Here is a 27,626-nt window from a genome sequence, read left to right on the forward strand (position 1 = left end):
GATAAGCCTGTAGGAATCTGAAATGTTCCATGTGCTCTGGTTGTGCTTCAGCTCGTGGCAAAGCTGAAGAGGGATTAACTCCTTCCTCCCCTGGGTACCTCTCTTGAGAACTGGCGGGGTTGGGGTCTGACAATTCTGAAGCCATTTGGTTTGTAGGCTGTGTTCTTTTGTGGATTTTTTTTGTTGTCGTTAATGCAGGAACTAATACTGTACTGACTTGTTTGCCAATCTTTGTAGTGGGAGACTGATGAGTCAGTGAAGCTCTTTTGTACAAATTAACAACTAGTGATTTTGTGAAACCAAAGTTTTGAGACTGGATTCATTCTGGTTCCTTATGTGTAATTAAGCAGTTTAACACCTTATGTATTAAAAATAACTTTATTTTGATGTTCTGTAAATTGCATTTCCTTATGTCTGGTTTCTGGAGCTTGTGACATGCTGGTCTTTTCCATAACACAGTGTGAAGGAAAAAAAATGGATCATGGTATTTTTAATTATAACACTTTCTGTTTAGGGAATCTGATGCTAGATTATGGTGTTTGGGTTGTTTGGTTTTTTTTTTTAACACAGTTTACCTCTGGAATAGATTGTTTATTTTAAAGGGCTTTTTTAAGTATCTCATCTATAGCAGTGAATACTGAAGTAATTTGTAACACTGTGCAGAATCCCTTTTTCTTAAAGTATAATAAAAAACTGAAAGAGCTTCTGCAGGAATAAAAGCCATCATGGTTTTCTTGTGTACTATAGCCTTTTAAGTGTTTATAATCTTTATAAGACTATATAGATTCTCAAAAAGAATGGTAGTATTCCAGTTGCTTTTAAGAATTGTAGTTTGTGGCCTGTCACAGTTTAAGCAAGTCATGTTGAGATCCATTCCCCCTAATCCCTTATTTCCCTAAATTAGGGAGCAGGGCGGGGAGTGTGGAAATCTACTTTATGATCATAGAAGCCCCAGATTTTGCTTCCATTAACCATGGGTTAAAAAAAAACCAAACCAACTTCCAAAAAAAGGACATAGTTCTTGTTCTCTGTGGATTCATGTGCTGAAGATGAGCTGTGTGTGCATTTCTAATACTCCCTGTTTGGCTCCCTCACTTAGTCCTTTTTCCTCATTGTGCATTAGCAGCCCAAACAAGCTTGGTCTGTGTTTCAGTAGTAAACTCTGTCCAGAAAAAAATTGATTTTTTGCAAGCTAAGTTTGATCTTATTTCATACATAGTAGAAACTATGCTAAGTGTTCTCTCTCAGCAATGTATGAGGGTATCTGTAGGACTGTTAACATTAGTAGGGGTTAATAGGAGTATAGACCACTTGTCTTCCCTCCTGGAGGAAATTAATCTCAAAAGCATAATGAAGCTGCCTGCTTTTGCCTGTGAAAACTTTAAAGAATGTTGTAAGCACTTGTGTTGTGTTATGCCTGCTGGTGGAGCTAAAATTCTGTATCCACTGGTTTTCTTCTTCCTTTGACGGGATCATTGACTCTTGTCTTCGTATTGCTGTGTTGTGGGAGCTAAACACTTACAAACAATTAATAGAATGAACAGCTTCATTTGGCTTTAGGTTGGAAACTTAGTTTTGATTTTAATAACTCATAAATAGAAAAAAAATAGCAGTTAAATAGGATATCTTTATTTATAGTCTGTTTAGACATTTCTGTTTGTGATTGCTCTGAAAAGCCACTCTGGATGTTACTTTAGAGCTACTAAATTAAATGGCAATAACTAAGATTTTAATGCCAAAATAATGCATAGATATTAGTTATAAAACAAAGACATGTTTGTAGAGGATTGATCAAAAATGTTATTTGATAAGAAACCTGGCCATTTGCGAGACTGAACAAAAAATTGTGGTGGTATAGTCATTTGGCTCACTGCACTTAATAATTAAATATCACCAACCTGCTAACTGCTCTGCAGTCTTTACTTCCTATTTTCAAGGGGCTTGTGCTTATCAAATACCAAGTGAAAAATAATTAAAGCCTTTTCTTACATGTATTTGGGAATTAAAAAGAGCAAAACAAGCTGCGTATGAAAAAGGTGTTTTGGGGGCTGCCTTCATATACTTACACTTGGATAAGTACATTTGCTTAGATTTTAAAATGAATTTGAAATTGTTTTCCTTTAAAAAACTTTCTTCAGCATGTTACAACTGTTATTTTAACAGAAACATGTGATTTTTCTTTTTATCTATTATCCCATATTGTAAACTATTACATAACGGAAGAGAAAGCTAGAAGACACTAAAATAAAGCTTGTTAATAGAAAAGATCTATTGCCTTAACAGATTGTTAATTTTTTTGTTTGGAACTAAGAAAAATATTTTTGGTGAAATTTTGTTATTTTGTTATTTTGATAAGTAGTAGTAATTATTAGTATACTAAGTTTTATTAGTAAAAATTACTGTACTTTGCTGCAAAGAAATTATTATATAATAGAAAACTACATAATTAAAGCTAGTTATGAAGAGAATCCAGAATAAGTTGTAAGGTCTGTAATGAGAATTTTAACATGTGACTTCCTTTAAACAACAGCTGAAGTTTGGGATAAAGAATTTGACCCTGTCATGGTAATACTTCGAACGGTTTACCGTAGAGATGTGCAGTCTGCAATGGACAGATACACAGCATTGTAAGTTGCATCATTTTTAGAAATGTAACATCATATTGTTGCTCATTGCACAGTAAATATTTTGTTTTCATTGTCTGGTAATGCTAATCTTGTTATCAATGTTTTCGGGCCTCAGATTTGTCCTTGAGTAAACAGTTTATAAATTTACAGGCAGCATCAGGGTTTCGGTTAGCTTAGTCTGTTACTCTTCCATAAATGTTTAAAAATACATCTGAAGTGCCACAAAGTAGTGAATGTCATCACAGGTGAAATACTTAACCAAAAGTTAATATTTAAAAATCAGTTACAAGTTACTTAAATAAAAATACATAAGGCTGCTTTCTTTATTTTACTTCTAGGTACATGAAGCACACTGTTACAGTGTTCTGTGTTTTGAAATTATATTGAAGACAATATGGGATTTTTCTATGTATTCACCCATGACAGAAACCATAGGTGAATTAAATTCTGATTTAAATACAGGAAAAAATACTTGTGGCACCCCTTTAAGTTCTCAGAAGCAAGATGATTTGGTCTTAATTCTGTCCGTTAACATTCCATTCCTTAACAGTTTCTTACCCTTATACGTTTTTATTTCAGCTAATTTAATTTGGCTGTCTTTTAGTGAGAAAAATAAGACTGGATTCAGTTTGCGTATACATACCAATTTTTGGAATGCTGCTTAAGTAAATTAAATGGTATAGAAATGCTCATCAGTTCTGAAGTTGTTCTAAACAAAAAGAATGCGGGATAGTTATCTATCAGTTGTCTACATTATTGCGGTGTTTAACAGAAGTGTTATTTGTTTCAACAGTTTAAAGCAAAGTGGTAAATTCCCTGGGAACCCATGGCCTCCTTACAAGAAGAGAACACCACTACATCCAAGTTACAAAGGTCTCATAAAGCTTTTACACTGTAAAACCCTGCACATTGTGCTGTTCACGCTTCTTTACAAGGTACAGCCATAAATCTCATTAAGTCCAGTATTTTCCTTCCACTTTTTTAGAACAGGGGATCTTAGAAGCATGATTTTTTTAATAAATTATTTACAGTAGTTAGGTTCAAATTTATATAATTTTTAAATTTTTGTTTTATCTTCTAGGTCTAGTATGATGATGTTTTTCCACCATTTTCATTACTTCACAAATTATTATTTCATATACACATACACTAAGTGATGTACACAAGTGGACGAGCAGTCCTGCTCTGAGGAACACTAACCATCAGAGTTGCCATTTGAATTGTTGCTCTGTGGTGGTTTCATGGAGCATGGTGGTGTGCGTGGTGTTCCTTTGGCTCCCACTGCAGAGTTTTAAGGCATCAGAAGCCTGTTCAAATATATGCAACCGTGATGGCTTTAGATCCTAAATGGCAAATAGGTCTCATAACTGCAGTTGGTTCTAACATCACTTCCTAGATATATTCTGATTTTTGATGATGTTACAGCACTTGTTTTTCAGGACTAATTGATGCCTTTAAATTGTATTTGATTTTGTCTTTGGTAGTTGGCTGCCCTCTTTAAGAGAAGTGCATCCTTTTTTGAAGAGTTTGTTCATCAGAAAATGGGACTTTGATTTTGTCTTTGTACTTGGAAAGTGCTTTCAAACCAGTGTGCTGCAGAGGCCCGTGAGGGACTATAGACAGTGGTTTGATTGAGTAGTGTTTTTCCTGGGCACACTTTTGTGCTCTTTGAAGTGCTCCCAGCTCCCCTAAAGCTCTTGTATTTTTTCATTATTAAACTTCTGTTGAATAGAAAATATCTGTTGTTAAGTACAGTAATAACTGTGTGGTATTCAGAGAGCCATGCTTATTCCCACAGTTGTTTCAGCTGATTTCTTTCTCTAATGAAGTATCATGTAAGTTGTCAGTATGCCATTAAGATGAGTGAAGGCTTAAGATTTTACCTGAATTCATTCAATAGATTTCACCTTTATGACAGAAAAGTACTTTTTCTCAAAAGCTTCATATTACTTACAAATTAATGACCTCAGTAAACTATAAGTTTTGCTATGTAATTAGTGCAATTTCAAAAATCTAACAATATAAAAAGTTGACTGTTTACTACTAATTCTTCCTTACCCATAATAGAATGAGACATGTTATGGAGAAGACTGAATTTCATGTGCAGAGACTATTGAATGAAACTTTTGGAAGCTCAATAGTACAACATCTAATGGTTGGTCAAGGTTTTCCATTGTCAGATACCTCGTTCCTTATCTTGCCAAAATTTAACTCATGGCTGACATTTTTCATGCTGAATGCCTGTTCTGGCATGAGGTTCCAAAACTCGAGCAAGGACAAAATACGTCCCCTTTTCCCATGTTTTAAACATTTTTTTTATCAAGATTCTGGTTCTGAATTTAGCCAAACTGTAGACATTGCAGTTACATTGTGTGCATGTTCAGTGGTTGTTTATTTTATTCTGTTAACTGTTGAAGTCCCAAGAAAGCCCCAGACCAGGCATGCTCCACACCAGAGCTGATTAGAACTTTGCCTGCAGTGGCAGTACCTTGTTCCCCAAGGATTTCCATCATTTTGGTCAGAGAAGCTGCTGTGTGCAGTATATTTAACCCTGCTTAGCCCTGGCGTGCTGCAGGGGCTGGGCTGCCTGATCACTGCAGGGTGAAGAACAAGGCTGAAATGTGGTGGTATGTAGCAGAGACTGGGGAAGGAGCATACCTAGAGAAGGTACTAGACAGGAAACTTACAGAAAGGCTGCTGATGAAAAGGGAAGCTTGGGATTATGTATAAGATGAAATTAATATTTTGACATGGAACAAAAACAGAGAATGTAGGGAAGGAATACATCATCTTTTACTGCCTTGCTCAGTGGGGTTTTTGGTAATTTTTTTCTTTTATTCCATTAAGAAGCTTCAAGGACTTAAATCTTGAGAATCTTAAAATTTCTGCGTTGCTGTTTTAGCTGGGATACTGAACACATTTCTACCAGCTTTATGGATGGTAGAAATTATATAGTGATTGATTCCATGTGTTGGCTTAAATGATATTTGGTCTATTTGTGAAATGTTGCCAATTTATGACAGCCTTTATATCTCTTGACTTTTGGGACTGCCTACAGAAGAACAGTAAACTACATTTGATGATTTGACTTTTCAGAAGTGTTAGTCAACATGACTTTTTATTCTGACTAGTACAACTGCACTTGGTTTTCATATTAATGTAATACTGAGTGCCCTTTTTAATTAAATAATCTCTGTAATCTCAGATTTCATTGGGTTTGATTAAATCAGCTGCTCAAACATAGTTTAGAAAAGCGATTGTAAAACAATATTTGTTTTAAGAACTTCTCTCTGATGTTTCTAATGGGTGTATCTACTTAGGAAATTTGGCCCATTCAAAACCAAGTTGTATTTCAAACTTTACTAGGCTACAGTCTAAAAATATTCATTTCTATAGTAGCCTGTCTACAATGAAATTTTAAACATATTTTCTCATATACTTTTTTGTAACTTGCAGGTTCTTGCCATTTTCTTCCCTTTAAGTCAGACTGTTCTCAAGAGGAAGGTTGTCCTGGTTTTTAATTTCAGCAGCACTGGTTCTTTCTCTCAATGCATTGAAAGCTGTGTTAGAAGAAAGATACGGGCATTTATTAATTTAAAGATAAGGTTATTTATTATTTGTAATTAAAAAAGATTATGTGAAGGTGGTTGTGAACTAAATTAATGTTAACCCTTCTAGTGTTCCCAGTTATCCAGGCATTGATTATAGGACTAGGATCTCACGAGGCCTTATGGTGACTGATCACGTGAAAAAGGAAGGGAAGGCTAGGTGCAGCTCTTTGGTTGTAGCTGACAGCAGTGGTATCTGTGCAGCTTTACCTGGTGCTTTGGTGTTAAAGTAAATTGCAGCTTGAACTAGTAACAATTTTAAAGTACAAGTTTGTTTGACTGGAAAGAGATGTAAAATTAAATTTTGCTTTTGTTGTGATGCTCAAAGGTTTTTTCTAAACCTCAGAATAATTTTTAATCATCCTAAAAAATTAAATTAAATAAAAACTGAAGTGTCCAAAGTGTATTACCCAGAACACTCTTTTAGTATATTTAGATATATTGAAGTTGTAATAGGCTGAGTGGAATAATGATTTCCTGTCTTTTAAATACAACACTCCTGTTGATCCATCACATCCAAAATTATATGACTTATTTTGTAGTAGTGTTCCATTACTGTTATTGGAGAACTATATTAATGTTACTACTCTTACTATTCCTGGCCTCCTTGGAACTTTTTTTTTTTTTATCCAATAGTATAATCACTAATCAGGTATTTTGTTGGAGCATTCAGTCATAACAAGAGTGAAGTTTAAAATATCTTGCTGATGTTTCAGAGTAGATGTTCCAGGAACTTGAACAGGCAATTCACTGCTCTTGAAAATAATTTTTTCCTAACTGTATTTTTATGCATATGATAGGAATTTGAAAGTCTTATTGTGCAACAAAAAGAAAACTATTTTAAATGCTAAAATTGGTGCTCTGTGTCTACCAAAAATACACTAGGGTAGCAAGTGTTGTTATGGTGTTCTGCCTGTTAAATCCTTCCTTTTTAACTGATACTTGTATCTCATGATACAGCTCTAGTGAGCACAGTGACTAATTAAGAAAAAAAAAAACAGGCAAAAATCACATATGTGGCTCAAGACCTTCTACCTTTTCTAGTGTGGCTAACCTGGAAAGTCATGCTCAGAGATAGAATTTGTAGGTAGTATCTTGAGCTTCTTCATATGAGACTCCTGGCTACTTTCTTTACCTTCCAGTTTAGATTAGAGACGTCCATCAGGTTTTTGGCAGATTTGGGGGTTTTTTTGTAATAGAGACTGTGAGAGTATCAAAGATAAAACCTTCTAAGATGTGAATGTCTGTTTTTCTGCCTAGATATTAATGGATCATCAGAATTTATCAGAACACGTGCTTTGCATGGTTTTGTATTTGATTGAACTGGGGTTGGAAAATTCTCCAGAACAAGAGTCAGATGAAGAGGTAAGAATAAATACCATCTTTTTCATTAAAATATAAAAGTATTGTCTAATGATTCAATATTCTTTAAGATTAGATGTTTATTAATATTATAATTTTACCATCGGAATTAGAACAAAACATCTTTATTTGCTTAAGCAGGGATCAACTAAGCAAAAAAAAAAAAAAAGAACAAAACTGCATACTGTTGTGAAGAGGAGTGTGGTATCTTGTTATGTTTTTCAACAGTTTCTGTACATGTAACCTGACAACACAGATTGGTTAGATCTTTACTACTCTGTAAATTAGTACTTGAAATTGGGTGCAAAAAACAGTTACAGTGATTGAATCTAAAACTCGCTTAGATTTCTATATTTTCAATGGAAACCTTTATCACTGAGCATTTTATTGCTAAAGCTCTGTATCTTCTAAAATACGTGAATTAGCCAAAATTTTAGCAGTGCTTTTGATGAGAATTTTAATATAAGGAGCCATTATTTTTCATGATTCCAGGTTCCCTTATGGTATATGACTTTCATAATTTTTCCTATTGTTTACTATTGCTTATATGACTGCGGATCTGCCACATTTTTCAGATTGACTTCTGTAGAGTTTGGATTTTTTGTATTAATCTTGGATTGTACCGCTTTGGATTATCCCGAGTAGTTCCTTTTACTTCTCCTGGATAGCACTATTTGCATGTATTTGATTGTATTCAAATCAAACATGTAGATGTATATATTTATCAGACCTGTAGTCCTCATGGTAGGCATCAGTCACATCATAATTTTTAAGAGGTATATCAGCTTTAGTGAGGTGTACATACTGTTCAACATATTGTTCCTATCTCATGGAGAGATGATGGCCTCTGTAATACAGTTACAAAAGCAATATGAATTATTGTAACATATAAGAAAAAGTACACTTTTTTAAAATTATTATTTTAGGAATCTGCAAGTGGACAGGAGCGTTGCCATGATAGTTGGTTTCCGGGTAGTAACTTGGTTTCTAACATGCGTCACTTCATTAACTATGTCCGAGTCAGAGTACCAGAAACTGCTCCAGAGGTGAAGAGGGAACCACCTGCAAGTACAAGTTCTGATGGTTTAGCTTCATCACAAGTAAGTACATACAAATGCCAGTCCTTTTCCTAGATTAGTTTAAGTTATTGCCTGTTTTGGCTTTTTTTGTTAGGATTATTTGTTTAACTGCTTTTATGAATATTTTAGGATAATTCTTTTTCTCCAGTAATCTTTCGCAAGTGTACTGATAACAGAAATAGAAGTTGTTTCAAATTATACCTCCTTCCAAATGGTGTATTTAATGACTTTTTTTTGTCCTCAATCTACCAGAGTTCAAGGCGGAAGAGCCTCCAGAGAGAGGTAGATCTGTGTGCAGTTTGTTCTCCTAAGCGATTAACTAGCAACATGGCTTTAATTGTGCTCACTTTAACATTCAGTGAAATCTTCTAATTTTCCTGAATTTCCTTTTAATTCATATTGCAAGGACTCATGCTTTTTTCATATCCTTGATTGTAAACTTAGGTAGTAGACTTTTAAGCAAAGAAATTCCCTTACTTTTTTAATACATATTTTGAAATAAAAGCTTTCTGTCAAGTAAAATGTCATTGACAGCTTACTGCTCGAGCTTTGTGTTTAGGCCTGTTTTGTCTTGCCGAGATGTTACTAACATTTAATAATGTAGAGTAGTCCTAGCTTTCTCGAATCTAGGTAAGTTTAACCTAGCATTGAAAATGCATTTGAAATTATTAATGGCAAGTTTATTTGGTTTTTTTTTTTGTAAAAACAAAATGAATATGTAAATGGTTGGATCCTGAAAGACTTATAGCTGGTTGATAATATAATCTCTGTGTCAGGATTGTTTTTGTATACAGCACTTCAGATTATGGTATGCCAGATGTAGTGAAATACAATGGATGTTTCTTTTGCATGTTAATATTAGAAAAATAGATCAAAATTTAAGGTAGGTAGGTGAAATGAAATAGATTAAAATGTAAGGAAGGTAGGTGAGGTGATTGTTAGAATACCACTTTTATATTCGATCTCTGTAGTATTTGGTATATGAGAGTTGCTTCCATGTATCCTTAATTTGGGACTGAAAGCAAGGGTAGCATAGAATAGAACCATTTGAATGTGTTCAGTCATTAATGTAACTGCACTCACGTTCTCATGTGTCCTGAATGGCAAGCTCTGCTTGCAAATATTGGTATGTGGCTTCTAGATCTCGGCTAATGCATCCACACAAAATGGACTATGCCCGTGGGGATGTGGAGGCTCACCTATGTTCAGCTGTGTGGGATTAGGAGTTACATTGTGCAGTAGTGCTCAGTGGACTTTAATAAAGACATTTAAATGGCATAAAGATATTGAAATTATGAATGTTCCCAAAAAAGTAAGGAAATACTACTTGGAGAACAGAATTCTAAGTTTGACTAGAGTAAAGCCAGTTGTTAGTTGTTTTGGTATGGATGGTATTTTCATTTTGTGGTTGGCTTTTTATGCAGCTATGTGTAACAGATTTGTATAAAAGTATGATGAGCAGGGTTAGTATTTTGCTATACCAAATTTCAATAAATTTTGGAAGGGGAGAGGAAACTTAAAATGTTTCGTGCTTTTCCTCCTAGTTTAAAATGTTTTCTATAGTTTTATAAATGTATGTTGTTTATACTTGTATTTTGGAAAATTAAACATTCTAATTTTTTTCCCAAGAATTCAGGAACAGCTCAAGTGTTCAGTTTGGTTGCAGAACGTAGAAAGAAATTTCAGGAGATCATCAATCGGAACACCAGTGAGGCAAATCAGGTGGTTCGGCCTAAAACATCAATGAAATGGTCGGCACCTGGTGCAACTCCACAGCTAACCACAGCCATTCTAGAAGTCAAGGAAAGCATACTGTCCTTGCTGATTAAATTGCATCACAAACTCTCAGGAAAACAAAACTCTTACTATCCTCCGTGGTTGGATGATGTGGATGTTTTAATCCACCCAGAAATTCCAAGATACTCTCATGGTGATGGAATGACGGCAGTAGAAAGAATTTTATTGAAAGCTGCTGTGCAGAGCAGATTGAATAAACGTATAATTGAAGAGATATGCAGAAAGGTGACACCTCCTGTACCACCGAAAAAGATTAGTTCTGCAGAGAAGAAAACTTTGGATAAAGAAGAAAGGTAACATTAATAATAAAGTAAAGGGGCGGTATAAGGGCAGTGTGTGTTGTGCATCTATTGACTGATCTGTCTCTAGGTCTTTGCATGAGTTACTCATTAAAATAATAAGTCTTAATTCTACAGTTCTCTTCTTTATCCATTTTGTATATATGTGATTTACATGGGTACTGAGGAAGAACCTGTGTCTTGCTAATTTGGATCTTTAAATTAGAAAACTTTCATAATGACTTTATGTGATATACACGCTGACATTCATGTTGCCATGTATGCCACTCATATATACAAAGGTGCAGAATTAAGACTGGGTTAACTTTTGAGGCTTAACTGTGCAACCTCAAGATGAGTTAGAAGATTTTTTTGATTTGTATTGTCTGTTCATTCACATACACACGTCACACCATGAATGGTTTTGTTTGGTTTTTTACTGTATGTGGGTTTGGTAATGCTGCCTTTTTTGCTTGTCCGACACAATGAATTTTAAAATTCTGGGGGTTTAATTTTTTATAGTTTTTAATTTTAAAAAAACTATATTTATATTTTCTTGTATTGTGTCCTGAAAACCTGTATGCCACATGTCTGTCTTGGGCTGAAATTTTGGGGGGAAAAAAGCTCAGACAGTCTTGAGATTGAGGTTGGGGCGCAGTGAGTCCTGAGAGCACCCAGAATACTAGCACTACTGGAACTGAATGCAGACAGCCTGCTTCTCTTCTGCTTTCAGCAACTGCTGTGTTTGCATGTGAGTCCTATGGAAGAGGAATCATCCAGTTCAAATGCCTAGAGGACAGCAACTAGAACGGAGAAGTAGAGGTTAAAACTAGGACTGGCAAGGACAGAGTTGAAGACTGGGACTGCAAGGAGAAACCTTCTGGTCGATGTAATAGCAAAGGGAAGATGCCAGGTCAAGGGGAGAGTTGATGTGGGAAGACTCAAGCTGGCAAGGTGGGGATGTTAGGGAAGAACTGGGTTGACAGGACAGAAATACTCAGAGAAGAGTAGCAAATGAAAACCAAATTTTAGTGAAAATCTCAACGGGGGAGAATGGAGTCTTGAGAGTCGATAGAAGGAGAATGTGGAACAGGAATGCAAATGCCTGGTGGGCATGAGTAAGGCAGAGGTTGGCATTTGGGGAAGGTAATAGAGCCAGCCAGAAAGAAGAGTTGGCTGGAGTGGGGCAGTGGGAGGAGATTGGTAGCTGGTTAGTGCAAAAGACTGAAACACGGCATTTGAAGCAGGGGGGTGGTGGATAGGTTAGAAGGTTCAGGTCTAGAGAGTGGGGTGGTTGGGTCAGAGAACTTGCCACGTTCACTGAGGTAGAGACAGGGCACAGGCTGGAATGGACAACAATACTTGAGTGCTTGTCTGTGCAGTATTTTGGTGTATTAATGGTTTATGTAACCAGACTATATGATTACAGTTCTAGAAATTTGGGTAGAAGCATGCAGCCATCTGACTGGGTTTCTGGATTACCTTTATTTATCTTGCTATTTTTATTTGTTTGAAAATAAATTTTTCACTAAATTCTCTCTGATATGTCCAAGACCTCCACCGTATTTGAAAATTAAACATAAAAAAAAAATTGTATTTTTTGTAAGTTGCATACTTTACAAAGTAAAATTAATTTTTTCTTGCAAGTGTTCAGTTAATGGTTTAATGTTCAACATCCCTTGTAATGGTTCAGTAAGTGAGAGTAATAGTCAAGGTTTAGCATGTAAAATTGTCTTTCAGAAAATGCCAAACTGAATGGCTGCTTTAGATAAAACACAGCTACATCTTGGACACCTACTTGTTATTGTGTTACTCAATAGTGCTAGATTTATGTACCAGAGAATCATGGGAATCAGTGAATCAAGTAATTTTCCATATAGAAAAGGGTAAGGTCATTCCTTGCCCCCTGTAAAGGATATGGTATTTTCAAGGATCTATTGCGGTCACTTTTAAGATTTTTAGTTAGGTTCTGGGACTAACATAATGATGAAAATAAATGTTTCCAATTCTTTGTTGTTCTGAGTGACTATTTTCTTCTCCCCAAATCCATAATGGCATTGGGGACCCGTGAATTTTATTAATGGATAGTGTGATAACTGAAATTAGCAATCTCATAGACTGAGACTGCTCATATAATCAGGCTGCCATTTTTACTTTTTTGATCATTTTGTTTTGTTTTTCCCCCAAGTCCGGTTTTGTATTAGTGAAGATCAAGCAGACTCTGAGTGTTCAGTGATCACCTTTTTGGGTTACTTCAACATAATAATGATAAACTTGGCATCACTCAGGCAATGGGTTGTTGCCATAGAAACTGAAATACAGAACTAGAAGAGAGCTTGAGCTGCTGGCAGTATTTTTTCAATTGCAGTGTCATACTCCCATGGGCCATCATGGAAAATTACTGAGCTGTACTGAATCTGTCAGAGTTTGTTTATATCTTATTACAGGCCTCTATTTACAGTCACTCTGCTTTTAGTCAAGGCATATATTGAGAAATTCCCAGAGAGAAATAAATAAAAGCAGGTTTAATGAATACCCTGGTATGATCCTCAGAATAATGAGTCTTAGGATTGTTGTAAATAGAAGTTATTTTGAGAAATGGTGCTGTACAATGTGACAGATAAATGGACAGAGATATTTGGGTTTTTAAGGTGCCTTCAAGAGAACAAGTTTGAAGCTTTGACTTCTAAACAGGCCACATTGGGATAACAGGTTACAGTGTATTAGCTGCTTTGGGCCTGTGCGTGCCTGTTCCTGTGCCAGGACAGTGATAATCAGACATTGCTGGAGACTAAAGAGCAACCCATCAGCATACCAGATGCCAAGTGATGTTTTCAAATCCCTTGTTAGTTATCTGAATCATCTCTGAGCAGGGGAAGAAAATTCATTGTAAATTCAGATGGACAGTTTGTAGCTCTGATAGAGCTTCCCTAGCTGCACTGGGGAGGTACTGCGTAAAGCCTTCATCTATAGGGCACATAGGTCTTTGCATGTGCCATGTGGTGAGCAGCAGTGCTATGAGTTTTGTTTGATTTTTTCCCACTTGAGCTCTCCCATTTCCTCTATTTGTAAACTGTTGTTGAAGTAAAGATCCTTTCTTGGTACCTCAGGAAGAAGAAAATCAATGTTTATTTTCTTTACATGTTCTATGTATATATAGGGAGTTACAGAATAGCTGGTCATATAGGCTTGTACAGATCACTAATACAGTTTAAACAGGATAGACAAGAATGAGTCTCTAATGTCTTCCACGTGTAAATCCAGAGCTGTTGAACAATGAGGAAAATATTAGTGAAGTCAGTTTGGCTCCAGGGAGATAAGGGCCTTCAGTCTGGAAGCAGTCTCAAACTTCTTTAAGTCCAGGTATAAAAGCTGTTGGTGACCAGTATCTAGGGTGGAGTTGGGGGAGGAGGAACCAGTATGAGGAGCCTTAGCTGGAAAATAAATTGTTCATAATTGTTTCCCTTGGCAAAAGCGAGTGAGGTAGCCTTTTGTTGTCCTTATCATCTTGTAAATGTTCGTTGTTCACAAGAGTACTTGTTTTTGGACAATGGATGATGTTTTACTCTGTTATTCTTCCCTTATGTAACAGAAAAATAACTTTCAAGAGTAAGGTCTTGGGTTCTTTTTCTTATGGTGCCATGTCCTAATCTGTTAAAGGATCCTTTGGTTTTCTGAAGGGTTTTTTAGGGCAGGATTTTATTCCTTTCTTTCAGACTCAAAAGAAAATAACTCTTATTTTTTTAAAAAACTCTACTTTTAAAGCAAGAGATTCCTTTTTTTAGGCTTGACAACTAATCCTTTGTTTAGAGAAAACTTGAATTTTTAATTATATTGTTGAAGGTGGCAACTGTAATCAGCCTGACACTATAAACTAATTTTTTTCCTCCATTATAGATACTTTTTTTTTCTTTCTTTCTTCCCCCCCTCTTCTTTCACTCAGACGACAGAAGGCCAGAGAAAGGCAACAGAAATTGTTGGCTGAATTTGCCTCAAGGCAGAAAAGCTTCATGGAAACTGCCATGGATGTTGGTAAGTTTTGTGTAGTTGACTGCTTGCTTGCCTTCCTTTTTTCTTTTTTTTTTCTTTTTTTTTTTTCATTTCCATGTTAGTATTAATGTTTTTACTCAAACAGTTTAAAAAGAAACAACACCACACACACAAAAAAAAAAAAATCCCAAAAAAACCACCTCCCCTCGGATTCCACTATTGTATCCACTCATTCACTAAATACTTCTTAAGAGGCTTAAAGTTGAGGACAGTTAATGCTGAAAACATAATTGCTAAAGAATAGATTAAATGATCTTAAAAATATTTTAAAAGAGAACACGTTATCTGTAGGACATAATTTTAGTCCTACTTTTTCTTAGTACACAGTGGATGAAATGATTAAATGTCTGTGATGCGTTTTAAAGTACACCTCTTAATATAAAACATCCCAAAGTTAGTTTGTCTTGTAAAGATTACATTTTCTTTAATCTGTAATAATAAAATTAAAGGTTGTTTCTTCATAGAGGCTCAAATTTTAAAAAGGTAAAAGTTTTGCATTTTAAATTTATGCATAGAATTAAGGAAAGCATTATTTTTAGATCGTCTCAGTTGCTGTAAGTGATAACATTGTATTCTATTTCAAGTACAGGCTTTACAGCAGAATTGGCTCTTGTTTTGCTTGAGGATAAGTTCAGCTTCTGCTGTGTAGAAGCACATAATCTTGATTAGTTTGCTTATGTTAAACTGAGGAATGGAAAATACTTTCATCATCTGAATTACTTCATTGAAGATTAGCGTGTTTGAAAGATAAGAAAAAGCAGGAATCTTTTTTTCTTTTTTTCCCCCTCTTTCAATCAAGTATCATCTGCTACGTAGTTTTGATTTGAGTTTAAGCACTGGTTAGAAATATTTTGACAACTGTTTTTGCTGAAAAAGTCTGGGTTTTGAAATTGTTAAATTCCCTTCAGTTCATAGGTTGCTGAGAGGATTTATTCCTTCATACTTACGAAGGTCTTGGATACAGCAATCATTGACATTTCTTTAGCAAATTAATGACTGTATACATGGTGTTATGTTTGGAGGGTGTGCAATACAACACAGTTCACAGATAAAAATGACTTTGTCATGCTTATTAAATGGGTAGCTATTTCTTTTTAATCTGTTTGTTGAAGTAAGAGAGAAGAGAAGAAACATGCAGTTCTACTTAGTAAAAATGAAGTCTCTACAGTCATGGCTAATTGAAAGTGACTGGGAAACTTGGATTCTGCAGTCACCTATATTTTGAATTCTTGATATTGAAACTTTAAAGTTGATGTTTTCATATATGAAATTGCATGTATCTATATATGATTTACCTGTCTTATCTGTATTTGCATATATACATATGTATGCATAAATACTCCCATGCTTGAGTTTTATAAGCTATATTTAAGGTAACTGCTTTGATTTGTGGATGAAGCATACTAGTTACATCGATTACACAGCATTATTTGTGTGGAGGACTGGGAACACTTAGCTTTTATTTAACTAGATATGTCAAATATTAAAAAGAACCCTTAATTTCTGTAGCAGGCAGACCTGGGCCTTTGTGCTTATGATTGTGCATTAATAAGTTCTTTGGTGTGCAACACTTAAATTGTTTCTTTCTTAGTATTTAAGCAATTAATAACTTCAGATATATCAACATAAAATGTACTGTTTGTTGTCAATTATAGCAGGTCATGCACAACAGTAGATAGAATCAACTTAATGGACTACATGTTCATAAAGTTTTTTTGTATGAAGACATTCCTTGGCAACAGCTTAATAGAATTCCAGGCATTGTGTTAGCTGAATAATTGCTTTGCTTTTTCACTAACTTTTTCAGTGTTTTCTAGGTTGCCATACTGTTTTCTGAGTTTGTGATGAAAATTCACCTAATTTGTACTATAGTCCAGTATTAACTAGCTTTTATGTTCTGACTGGCATTAAAATAGCTTGCAGAAGGGAAGTACGTATTTCATTATAGTATGTAGGATTTATTTAAAAACCTAGATTAATTGTTTGCCAGGAATACTTTCTTCAGTTTGCTCTAATTTTTTTTTAACTGAAGTAATTTGTTCAGCCATGAGTGCAGTCTTGCGATGTTACAGCAAATTATTGAAAAAGTTGCAAAAACCATTGTTACTCTAATTTTAAAACACAAAACTAGTAAGAATTCTGAAACTAGTCTTCCTGGAGTGATTCAATTACAAACTAATACAAGTATTTAATAGTCTTACCGTGAATTGTATTATAGCTGTGCTGAAATACTACATTTGAAAACAAAAAAAATCCTTTCAGATTAAAATCAGTCAGTTAAAATGCAGCCCCTTCTCACACATTCAAACTCCTTCTCACACTTTCAAACTGCTTTTATTATAGGTTGAAATTCAGCAGTAGGTCTATTTCTTAATTTTGATTGATTGTTGTAACAGTAATAACACTGTCAGAATGCAGGCATGGTGAGGCGTCAGCTGCCTGGATTTGTCACTGATTCAGTTGGTGTCATTTAGGCAAATTATCATCATCATCATCATCATCATCAACAACTTTTAAAAATTCTCTATCTATGAAATGTGGCTGTGATTCAGTGGTAAAACATGAGAACTGATGTAATTGGTTTTGGGTATAGCACTTCAAAAATCTCATGATAGCTTTCTCTTGACAGTCTAAAAGACTGAAAATACTCTGAAAATAAATGTGTCTAGTAGACAACAGGAATAACGGAGAATAGCCAAAGCTTAAAAATTATTTTATTGAAACCCCATAAACTTAATAGTTTCCAAAGAGTTTATTAAAATGCACAGAATCAGTGTTAATCCCCTGAGGGATTCCTATTGTTTGATTGTTGGGATGCTGCAATGAAACATGGCTTAAAAGGAAGTTACCCAATTACATGTTCATCTTTCAATATTAAATGTGTCTCATTTTACCAGAAACAGTTATTTATTTGAACTGGAATTCACAAATTCATCTGAGATTCTGAAAGTAAAGGTTGGCATTTTCTTGCATATAATCACTATAGGAAAAAATCCGGTTATTTAGCTTTTTCTATTTGTGCCCCCTGTTACTTTCTATTTATATTCTGTGACATCTGCAGAACTGCACTGCCATTCAAGCTTGCCTGGAAGTAATTAAGTGAAATTTAGAAACAGTTATGTTAATGAACTAGGATGGAACAGAATCCACTGTGCTGTCTTTAGCTGTTTGACTGCAGGACAGTGTAAAAAGCAGAAGAGTAAACCAAGAAACATCGTTCTAAGAGCAGCAGATAGAGCTCTTGAAATATCTGAGGAGAACGTCTAATGAGTCAAAAATGTGTTTTCATGTAGTCACATACAATGTCAACTCTACAGGCCTTCTAGTCTCCTAGTAATAGCTACTTTTAAATCTTTGTTTTGAGAGCACTCATCTCAGTGTGAGGCTATGGTTTATCTGTTGTGATGTGGAACTCCAGGCAAGAGATTTTTGAAACTTCACTGCCTTTCAGGTGGGACTTGATAAGAACAAAAATAAATCCCTCTGCTCCAGTTAATAGTAACCTTCAACAAATTACACTGATACTTGTAATGATCTAAGTTTTATAAACATGAAATATTATGATCCACTCCAGGCAAGCTGCTGAACTACTTAATCAAATTTGTAAACTGATTAACTTGTGAATTACACATGCTAAGATATCTCACATTCCTTCAACAGTTTTGCTGTCTCTGAAGTGCCCAGTGTGGGGGTTTTGTGGTGGTTTGTTGCTTTTTTTAATGCCTCATGATAAGTATGCAGTATGGTCTTTTTGTTTCTTTCTGATGATGTGAGTCTTGGCAGGACATCATTTTGTCCTTCAAGTGAACGTTCTTTAGCTAGAGTTAAAGAGAAGTGTAGAGTTTTAATGCAAGGTGACATACATTTCCTAGCGCTCAATCTTCTGAACCCAGATAGAAAAATAAATTAGGTACTGATCTCTTGAGAATACATATGCTGGGTCAGGACAAAGAATATTAGCATGCTAATGGTTGCTTTGATGCCAAGGGGCCACTTTGACACACAATGTATACAGCAGGAAAAATGTTAACTACGGTCAACAGAGATTGTAAACTACTGTGTTTACAGAGCCCTTTCAGTTCTAGGGTTTTGCTGGGTAGGGGAAAGAAGGGGAGTGAATCTTTAGCTCTGGAGAGTAGAAATGAAATAAAATTCAGGCAGCAGTGCATTCTGTGATAAAGCAGTGTGCTAGATTTTAGCAGACTGATCAGTATTTGCTAGGAAGTAGGAAATGCTAGGATTTTGTAACTTTGGGTCTCTTACTCCTGTTGGTACAAAACCAAACAAAGAGCTAAATAACTTTTTTAAAAACCCATGGGAATGATAGTGTTTGGCACTACCCTGGATTTCTGTTACAGTTTGCATGTTTTCATCTTCCTTCAGTGTTTTTATCTTTGTTTTTAATGAGGTTCATATTTACCCAGATTTCTGAAATAATTCACAAGGGCAATGAAAAGTCCCAGAACCCACTGTAAGGGGGTGGGCTGTGTTACAACATTAGACAAACCTCATGAGAGAAACTTGGTGAATTGATACCAAAACCATGTGTCTTACCTTGTGTTTCTCATTTTCTCCTTCACACACATTGACATCATCAGGGCAAGTCTCTGTCCTTCACACACATTGACACCATCAGGACAAGTCTCTGTGAAATCAGTTAGGTTAAATCTTTGGAGAATCAGAGTTTTAAACTGTAAGCATCTTTGGTTGTATTCCAAAGAATGCTTGACGTAAAATACACTTGCTGTCTCCTATGCTTGCTGCTTGACTAGTAAAGCCATGCTTCAGCCTAGCAACTAAAGCCACCTTGGTCTTCCTTGCTCTCCTGTTGCTGCTGCCTACTTTCTGAATCTCCAGTGGAGCGACAAGATGTGTTGGTTTGGGTGCCAGTGGGTTTCACACAAAACAAAACTGCATGCTTCTACAAAACCTGTTTGAAAGGTGGAGGAGTAATATGCCTCAAGATCAGTATCTTAGCAAATGATTGGCAAAGGATTCCTTTGGCACTCAGTAAGGTAACATTGTTCTGGGACATAACACACAAGTGCTGTTTTCATGGAAATATCTTCTTAGTGTCGGCAAAAAACGTTGGGGGTTTGTGCATCACTGGAAGCAAAATAAGGACATTTAGATTATTCTTCACCTTGTAGTTGCAACTGATGTAGCTTTGTTCAGGTGACAGTTCTTGGTGGTGGTTTGGGTAGGGTTTTTAGCCAGAATAGAAGGAATTTTGTGTTATATTACAATCAATATTTAACTATAAAGACTTTTCATCAATATAAAAGGACATTTAATACAATAATCATTTTTATTAAGCTGTCTTTTTATAATTGCATTCTGGGAGCTAGGAAATGTTAGTTCATGCTTTAAAAATTGCTGAGAACCTGTATTTTCTAAATCAAATGAATAAAATAGCATTACAACTCCAGTCATTTTAAATAAATACTTCACAAGTTGCTGTGGAAAACACAAAGGGATTCTGTACTTTTGCTTGTATGAAATGGAGGGGGGTAAAAAAAAAAAGCTGTGGAGATGGAAGCTTAAAATGCCCAGAAACTTCTGAGTACTTTGCAGTAAAATGCAGTTTAGTTTTATTTTTCCCCATGTGAAGTAGGAAATACATAACTGAAAGTGAAGTAGAATAGAGACATGCCAATTAGTTTATATTCACAAGTATCAATGCATTAATAAAATATTTTAGAAAAAAGTTTGCAGGAAAGAGTCTGTCTCATTTTCAACAGTATCTTGAGTTGCAACATGTTTGTCCTGGTCCTTGATAGTGTAGGTAGCTCATGTAGCTGGTGAGGCAGGGTCTGTGGCTTCCACTGGAGCTCCATAGAGGTGAAACTCAGAAGGCAAGAAAGATGAGATTGAGATCATTACTATATGCATAGCATGCTGTCTTTTTTCCAGACTGCCACTGTTCCATTTTCACCCCAGCAATTCTGCTGCCAAGAGGTACCCTCTCAAACAAACCATAGCCCAAGTCTTATCTTCCAAAGAAGCTAACAACTAGTTTAAGCCAGTAATCAAGGTTTATCATAGTCCATTCAAAAAGAATTGGCGGGTTTTGTTTGGTTGGGTTTTTTTGGTCTGCTTAGTTATTTGAGATTTTAAATTCTTGCCAATTTCTCTTACCAATGGATTTTGGCTAAGGTGACTTTGTTTTCTTTCATTAGCTCTGGCGGAAATTATTTTATTAGGAAGTCTTCCTTGATACTAGAAATCTAGTTCCCTTGAAATTTTATTGTTTGCCACAGTAGCCTAGCACTTGATCTAAGTAGTTGTGAAGGAAGCATGCATTTGATCATTGAGTTATAAAATTAAATTAGCCTGATTTTTCTGTGCCTGTTGCATATAGGGAATAGAAGTATAGATTGCATATACTGAATTGGTCTGAAACACCTTTTAAATACTAAGATCTGTATTTTTTTCCTTACGGTTTAAAATAAGCAATTTATGATGAATGAATGGTATTTAGTAAATTAAATGTTGACTGATTTTTGAGGACTTCCATTGAGTTGTTCAAAATCAGATTGACACACTGTATTCACTGTATTCTCTTACTACACTTGAAAATATTGCATGGATGCATATTTTATGTTGTATTGACAATATCTTAGAAAAAGATAAATAAGAAGGCTGGAACTCTAGTCATTCCCGTGTCATGTGCTTCTGATACACAGCTATCTGTGAGTGTGTATTGCACAATTATGAGGTGATGTTAAATATAAAAAATAGCTTTAGTGTTTACTTCCTCCCTTCTGTGCTGCCGCTAGGTTTTCTGGATGTTTGGATTTAAAAAACATTTGCAGTTGATGCATTCTGCTTTTTCTTTCATTGTACATCTGACTGCCACTAGATGGTGATAGATGTGTGTACAATATTAACAACTGCATGTCAATGAAGATTGGCATTCATTTTCATATGATCCTCAATAGCTGACTGGGAAATCAATAGTTACTAAAACAGTGTAATTTTCATTCTGCCCTGTGAGTGAGAGCATTGCATGGAGCTTTTCATAGCAAGGAAAGATGCTGCCCGGCATCCAACATGCCTGTCCTTACAGCAGCAGGCTTCCTGTGCTGAACTTCTAGTGGACTTTCAGAAGAGAACAGTTCTCCTAAAAGCAGTTCTGCATGAGGACTGTTGCTGCACTCAGGGTTTTTAGGTTCTCTATCCAGCACCTTGGCCTACTTAATCACTAAGATAAAAGGCATGGCTGAAGGTAGGAAGTGTTTTCCTTTGGAAAAATTACCTTCTAGGAAAGAAACAAAGCACACTTAGAATATAAGTCAAGAGGCTGACTGTGTTCCTGAGCAGTCAGGAGAGGATCATCTAGTCCTAAGGTGCTTTTCTTTCAAGCCAATAAAGAAGTCTTACCTTTGATTGTAACATAACATAAAATTGCTTCTATTTTGGTTAGACCCCTGCCCCAAAACTACCACCACTGTCATGTGAACAAAGCTACATCAAGTGCAGTTGCTTCAATACTTTGAAGCTGGTCATTAGCCTTGAACATTTCTGTCTGTGCACCTAGGAAATAATAATGTGGACCATTAGAAAACCAGGTCTTTGATATGTCTTGTTTAGTTTAACATTTACTGTACACATCTGCTGCATTAGCAGCAGATTACTTTCTTAATGCACCCCAAAATTTTAAAGATTGTCCAAGTTTCATATTAAAAAAAAAATACTTTCCTCTTTAGTTGCACGTTGCATTTGCCTTGTCTAAGCATCTTTAAGTTATTTCTAAGGTCTCCAGATTAACTTTTTCCTTCTACTTGTTGTTAGAGTCAGTTATGAGCAAATCTGGGTTTAGTAGAGATTCATACTCATTGCCCTTCATCTCACTGTTCAGAGTTTTCAATATACTATCTAATGAAATAGAAGTTAGATCTCTGTTTTATAGAAGTTTTAAAGAGATCAAGTTTAATACAAAACTTGAAGTAAACATTTAATTCTACTCGGAATAATTTTGAATATGGGAAAACTTGGACTTCATTGTGTAGGTGTCTTTCTGTTTGAATCAGCAAGGTAAGTTTCAAGTAACGGTCAATGTTTTATTTGTAGATAAACTAGAGAGATTATTTTGGAGTTTTTTTCATCACTACCTCAGTGCAGATGTAATTGGATTTCTTTCCCTCTGTTTAATATCAGTTTTCTTATCTTTTTTTAGAATCGCCAGATGCTGATATTGCCATGGAGGTAGCTACATCAGAACAGCATGTTTCTGAGGCAATATATGATTGTGTTATTTGTGGACAAAGTGGTCCTTCTACTGAAGAGAGACCTACAGGGCTAGTTGTACTACTACAAGCATCCTCAGGTATGAATGTGTGACTTGGGCAAGCAGTGTTTCTGCAGCTTTTAATATCTGTGCATAAATACTGTCGTGTCTCATGGAGCCTGGAAAGATAGTCTTCCCTTTTTTTGTGGATAGTCCTCCATGAGGCACCTCTATAGGTCTAAGGGTACTGAGAAAACTTCTAAACGTTTGGGAAGAGAGTGAAAAGTTTCATTCCCTTCTAGTTCCTGTTAGCTTTTGTAAGCCAGCAGTATATAATAGACCTGCAGGAAAATAGGTATTGAAAGAGAAAGAAAATAAAATAGCCATCAGTGTATCTATATGTATGTATATATACTTTATGTACAAGTGCAAAAGCACAACTTTCAGTATTTAGTTTCTTCAATAATTTTTTTATTGTTTAACATCAATAAAGCACACTGTAGTTACAAACCAGAATTTCCTGTTTGTTTTCTTAATTGTTTAGCGTATTGTTATTCATTGCAGTCTTTATTGCTTCTTTTCTTCATACAGTGTTGGGACAATGCCGCAATAGCACTGAGCCAAAGAAACTACCAACTACTGAAGAGGAGCAAATATACCCTTGGGATACCTGTGCAGCACTGCATGATGTGAGGCTTACAACTTTACAGCGATACTTTAAAGATGTAAGTATTTCATATGAACAATACCCCTACTTAAGAAAAAATTGTGTAAAAAGGTAAATGAAATTAAAACTTAGAACCCTCCTAGTTTCATTTCTACATTTAATGAACACATTGTCACGTTGCAGCAGTTTACCAGGTGTTTACATTTGATAGGGTCCTTATTTTCAAATAGTGTCTGGCTTTTCCCTAGTTATATTTTGGCACAGGCATCTAGTATGCGGACTATGTAGACATTTAATATCCATGCAGATGTTCTCTAGAAGATAGTTCACAATTCAGTGTGACCACACAATTGAGATGTGGTTTTGCTGTCTTAGGTATTACTTTCAAAACACCAGTTTTCTCGTGGCCATTCAGAAAACCTGATCAAGGAATTACTCTTAATCAGTTAAAACTATTTTTGGCAGCACAGAGTAAGTGGAAAGAGTTGTTTTAACCTCTAACAGTTTTCTGAGCCACTACAGAGAAGGGGAGGATGAGTGGATGGGAAGGAGGGACCAGCAGAAGACTTCACCCTCTTCTGCTGAATCCTCAACTCTGCACAGCATTACTGAAGTTCAATTTTACATTAATTGGTATGTTATTTTCTGTTTTGCAGTTCTGTTAGCTGTTCCAAGCAGAGTTTTGCATTGCTTCAGAAAGCCACATTACAGCTTTTCATATTTAATTTTGAGAGCCAATTCTTGTTGCTTAACAGGACTTGTTCAGTTATAGACCTTTGTGGAAGTGCTGCCTGGGACTTTCCTTGCTAGTGTGTAAAACATCCATGTAAGATAATATATAACTGTTCTGACAAATCATTCTGGGGGAAAAGAATATGTAACCTATGACCCTAAATTAGCTCCTATACACTAGTCCCAGGTGGCATACCAGTTTTTAGGCAGATCTAACTAAATAATCAGCCTTTAGAAGCTTTAAAGAGGGAAAACTGTGGCAATTTTTACTCTGATGTGATTGCTATCTTTCTCATCATCTTTCATCCACAGAGAATTGAAATTTGCCAACTGCAACCAAGCTTGCTTATGTAAAGTAGATTAACTTAGAGTAAATTTCATGATTGTTTTGATATAGTTTTAAAAATTGGGCAATGTTTTCAGAAAGCATCTTCTCCTGAGGCAAATAGTATACATTTCCTTGCTAGAAAGTAAAACTTCTAAAGATGTAAGCAGGAAGTTTATTTCTGAACAAAAGATATTTTAATCCAGAAAGAATCTGTGGACACGCTTTTCTTCTTTTGGTATTGATGATGTTTGTTTATTGTTTCAAATTCTTAATATTTTTTCCTACTGAAGTGATCAAAAACATGAAGCAATGCTGTAGCTTTATTTTTACATGTTTGCTTACTACAAACGGAAGGAGTTCCAAGCAAAATGTTACTCAAAAACTTGATCTCACTGAAGTGTATGCTTCCCTTTCTGTGCAGTAACACCACCAACAGATTAGTCTAAAATATACTGTAATGCAATGAGCAAATGCATCCTGCTTTCAAAAATTCCACTCTTGATTCAAACATTAGTTGAATTAGCTATTTTTGCTTTCAAGTTTCCAGGTCACTACTGTGCTAAAAAATGCCTCTGCATGAAAGAACTAATCCTTAAATTTCTTTTGGCATAAAAATGGAAACATCTCTTAGTGTCTTGAGCGTCTTGTTCAGCTGAGCTAAGCAGTAAGCAGTCCTTTTGTTTATCAACTGTGTCCTTCCCAGTAAGTGTCCTTGCTCTAACAACAGATTTCAGGAGGCAAGAGAATAATTTCTCTTAGATGTGAAAGTTTTAAGTTATGAAACATGATTTAGCTTATTCTACTAGAAGAAAAAAAAAATATTCAAAAGCTATGTGCTATATACAGATTGGCAAAACAGGCCAATTCTCTCCATAGAGATTCCTTTTGCACTTTCTTAGCTGAAATTTGATGCTTGCTGTCAGGGAGTAGAGTTCTTGCCCATTAAAGGAAAAATCATTGAAAGTGATTATTTTTAATACGGAGAGGTATGACTAAGGATTAGGAGATAAAACTTCATATACTAGATTGATGGGACTGTTTTCAGAATCACATAGTACTCTGTAACTAGTAACTTGATATAGGTGTGCTCCTTCCCGAGCCTATGGCTTGCTTTCGAATCTCCTATATTTTTGAACTCGAGAATAATAGAATAAAGCCTTTCTGCAAAGACTTTGGGGTTAGGGTTTTTTCTTATCCAAATGCTACTAAGTAGCCTCATTAAATACATGCAATAAAGAATGCTTTTCCTGAATGAAACATTTGTCCTGTGGAGCTTATCCAGGTATGTTTCAAGACTAGTAGTGGCTTACTAGTAGTGCAGTCTACTAAATTATGCAGGAACCAGCAGGAGAAAAGGTTTTTCTTGTTCTATGGCCTGAGGGGGTCATAGCACATTATGAATATCAGGTTGAGGCAAGGTAAATAGGAGCATGTCTTGTAGCTAGAATTTGTAATTTTGTTTTGATCTCCTGCTAATATGCAGGACATCCTTAAAAAATGCAGCTATCAGAGTTGGTTATTCACAGTACCCTGGTTTTGCATCATGTATTAAGACCATTTTAGGGTGAGTCTACACTAAAAATTGTTTTGCAATTCTAGTAGCCATAATTCTTTTTCTGTTCTTTAAATGCATAACCAGAATGTACATTTCAATCTGTGTATAAAATTATTTTTTTGAGAAATGGAGATTTAATAATTAGGCTTACTATAGCTAGGTATTCTGCAAGAGAATTTTCTAGAATTCCTTATCATAAGTTTGCCAGTGGTGACTGTTTTTTTCAGTTCATTACTTTCTGAGAACTACCAGTGAGGTAATTTTATTTTTGACATGCGGGCTATAAGTGCAGTCTTTGAACAAGGCCGATGTTTTCAAAACAATCCTAGTATAAAACTCAATTCACTAAACAAGTATTTGTTCTCTTTTCCCTTTATGATGTTATATACAATATTGTTCAACAACACATTAAAAACCCTGTGTTTACACTGAATTTTAATAACAGATTGGGGTTTAATTATATAACTGTGATCTTGTTATTTTGGTTACATACAAAGCTGAATGAAATGTATTGGAGCAGTATATTGCCATTGGACATGGGATAACTTGTACTGTTGGAGCAGATGGTAGAGTTAGAGCCATCTTCATGCTGTAATACAAGAGGTTCTTTAAAGAAGTCATTATCTTAAGTGACAAGAACTGCAGAAGTTGTAACTTGAGTGTTTGGCTGTTTGTTGGAAAGAATAGCATAATGGCAGCCATGTAAGTTAGCATAAGTAAATACTTTATAAAATAAAATTTTTATTTCTACAGCACGTCTTTTAATTAGATAGCATGCAAATAAAAATCTATATAGTTTTTAAATCTTAAAATAAGTTGTGGTAAATACATTTTTATATATTGTTGTTCTTTTTTCTTACTGTTTTTGCTTTGTCTTAGAGTTCCTGTCTGCAGGCAGTGTCAATAGGCTGGGAAGGAGGTGTTTATGTACAAACTTGCGGTCACACTTTACACATAGATTGTCACAAATCTTACATGGAATCTTTACGGGTAAGAGAAACTAAAGATCATCTATTCTACTTGGATCTGAACTGCTCTTAGTGAAGTCAGTTGGATTTATGCTGTTCAGTTCAGAGAAAGGAATACTGGGTTTACATGAATGGACAAAGATGTTTTTATTATGTTTCAAGAACTGTAGGTACTAAATCTCTTATTACATCTTGACGTTATTAACAAAAGTATGTTTGTTTTCAGTTATTCTGATATATCAGAAAAAATATTTGAGTAAATTAATCCTTAAAAAATCAAATCACTGGTTTTGGGGGTTCTTTTTCTGGTGTGCATATTCAGGTGAAGCATTTCTTATGCTTTTC

General features: G+C 35.3%; 1 protein-coding gene across 11 annotated transcripts in view; it reads left to right on the top strand.

Moving 5' to 3' along the window:
- UBR3 (ubiquitin protein ligase E3 component n-recognin 3) overlaps positions 1-27,626 on the top strand; it is a 121,108-nt gene that overhangs the window by 45,674 nt on the left and 47,808 nt on the right. For 9 of the 11 annotated variants that reach the window (XM_069781331.1, XM_069781330.1, XM_069781332.1 and 6 more), the window contains 10 exons: positions 2,531-2,627; positions 3,421-3,562; positions 7,496-7,600; positions 8,524-8,697; positions 8,929-8,958; positions 10,306-10,766; positions 14,695-14,783; positions 22,981-23,130; positions 23,623-23,756; positions 27,193-27,303. In XM_069781331.1, the coding sequence (XP_069637432.1) occupies positions 2,531-2,627; positions 3,421-3,562; positions 7,496-7,600; positions 8,524-8,697; positions 8,929-8,958; positions 10,306-10,766; positions 14,695-14,783; positions 22,981-23,130; positions 23,623-23,756; positions 27,193-27,303 (1,493 nt within the window). The remainder of the gene's footprint in view (positions 1-2,530; positions 2,628-3,420; positions 3,563-7,495; positions 7,601-8,523; positions 8,698-8,928; positions 8,959-10,305; positions 10,767-14,694; positions 14,784-22,980; positions 23,131-23,622; positions 23,757-27,192; positions 27,304-27,626) is intronic. The other 2 variants (XM_069781334.1, XM_069781335.1) reach the window with 1 other exon arrangement.

The sequence above is a fragment of the Haliaeetus albicilla genome, chromosome 4 (assembly GCF_947461875.1).
Source record: "Haliaeetus albicilla chromosome 4, bHalAlb1.1, whole genome shotgun sequence".
Taxonomy (NCBI): domain Eukaryota; kingdom Metazoa; phylum Chordata; class Aves; order Accipitriformes; family Accipitridae; genus Haliaeetus; species Haliaeetus albicilla.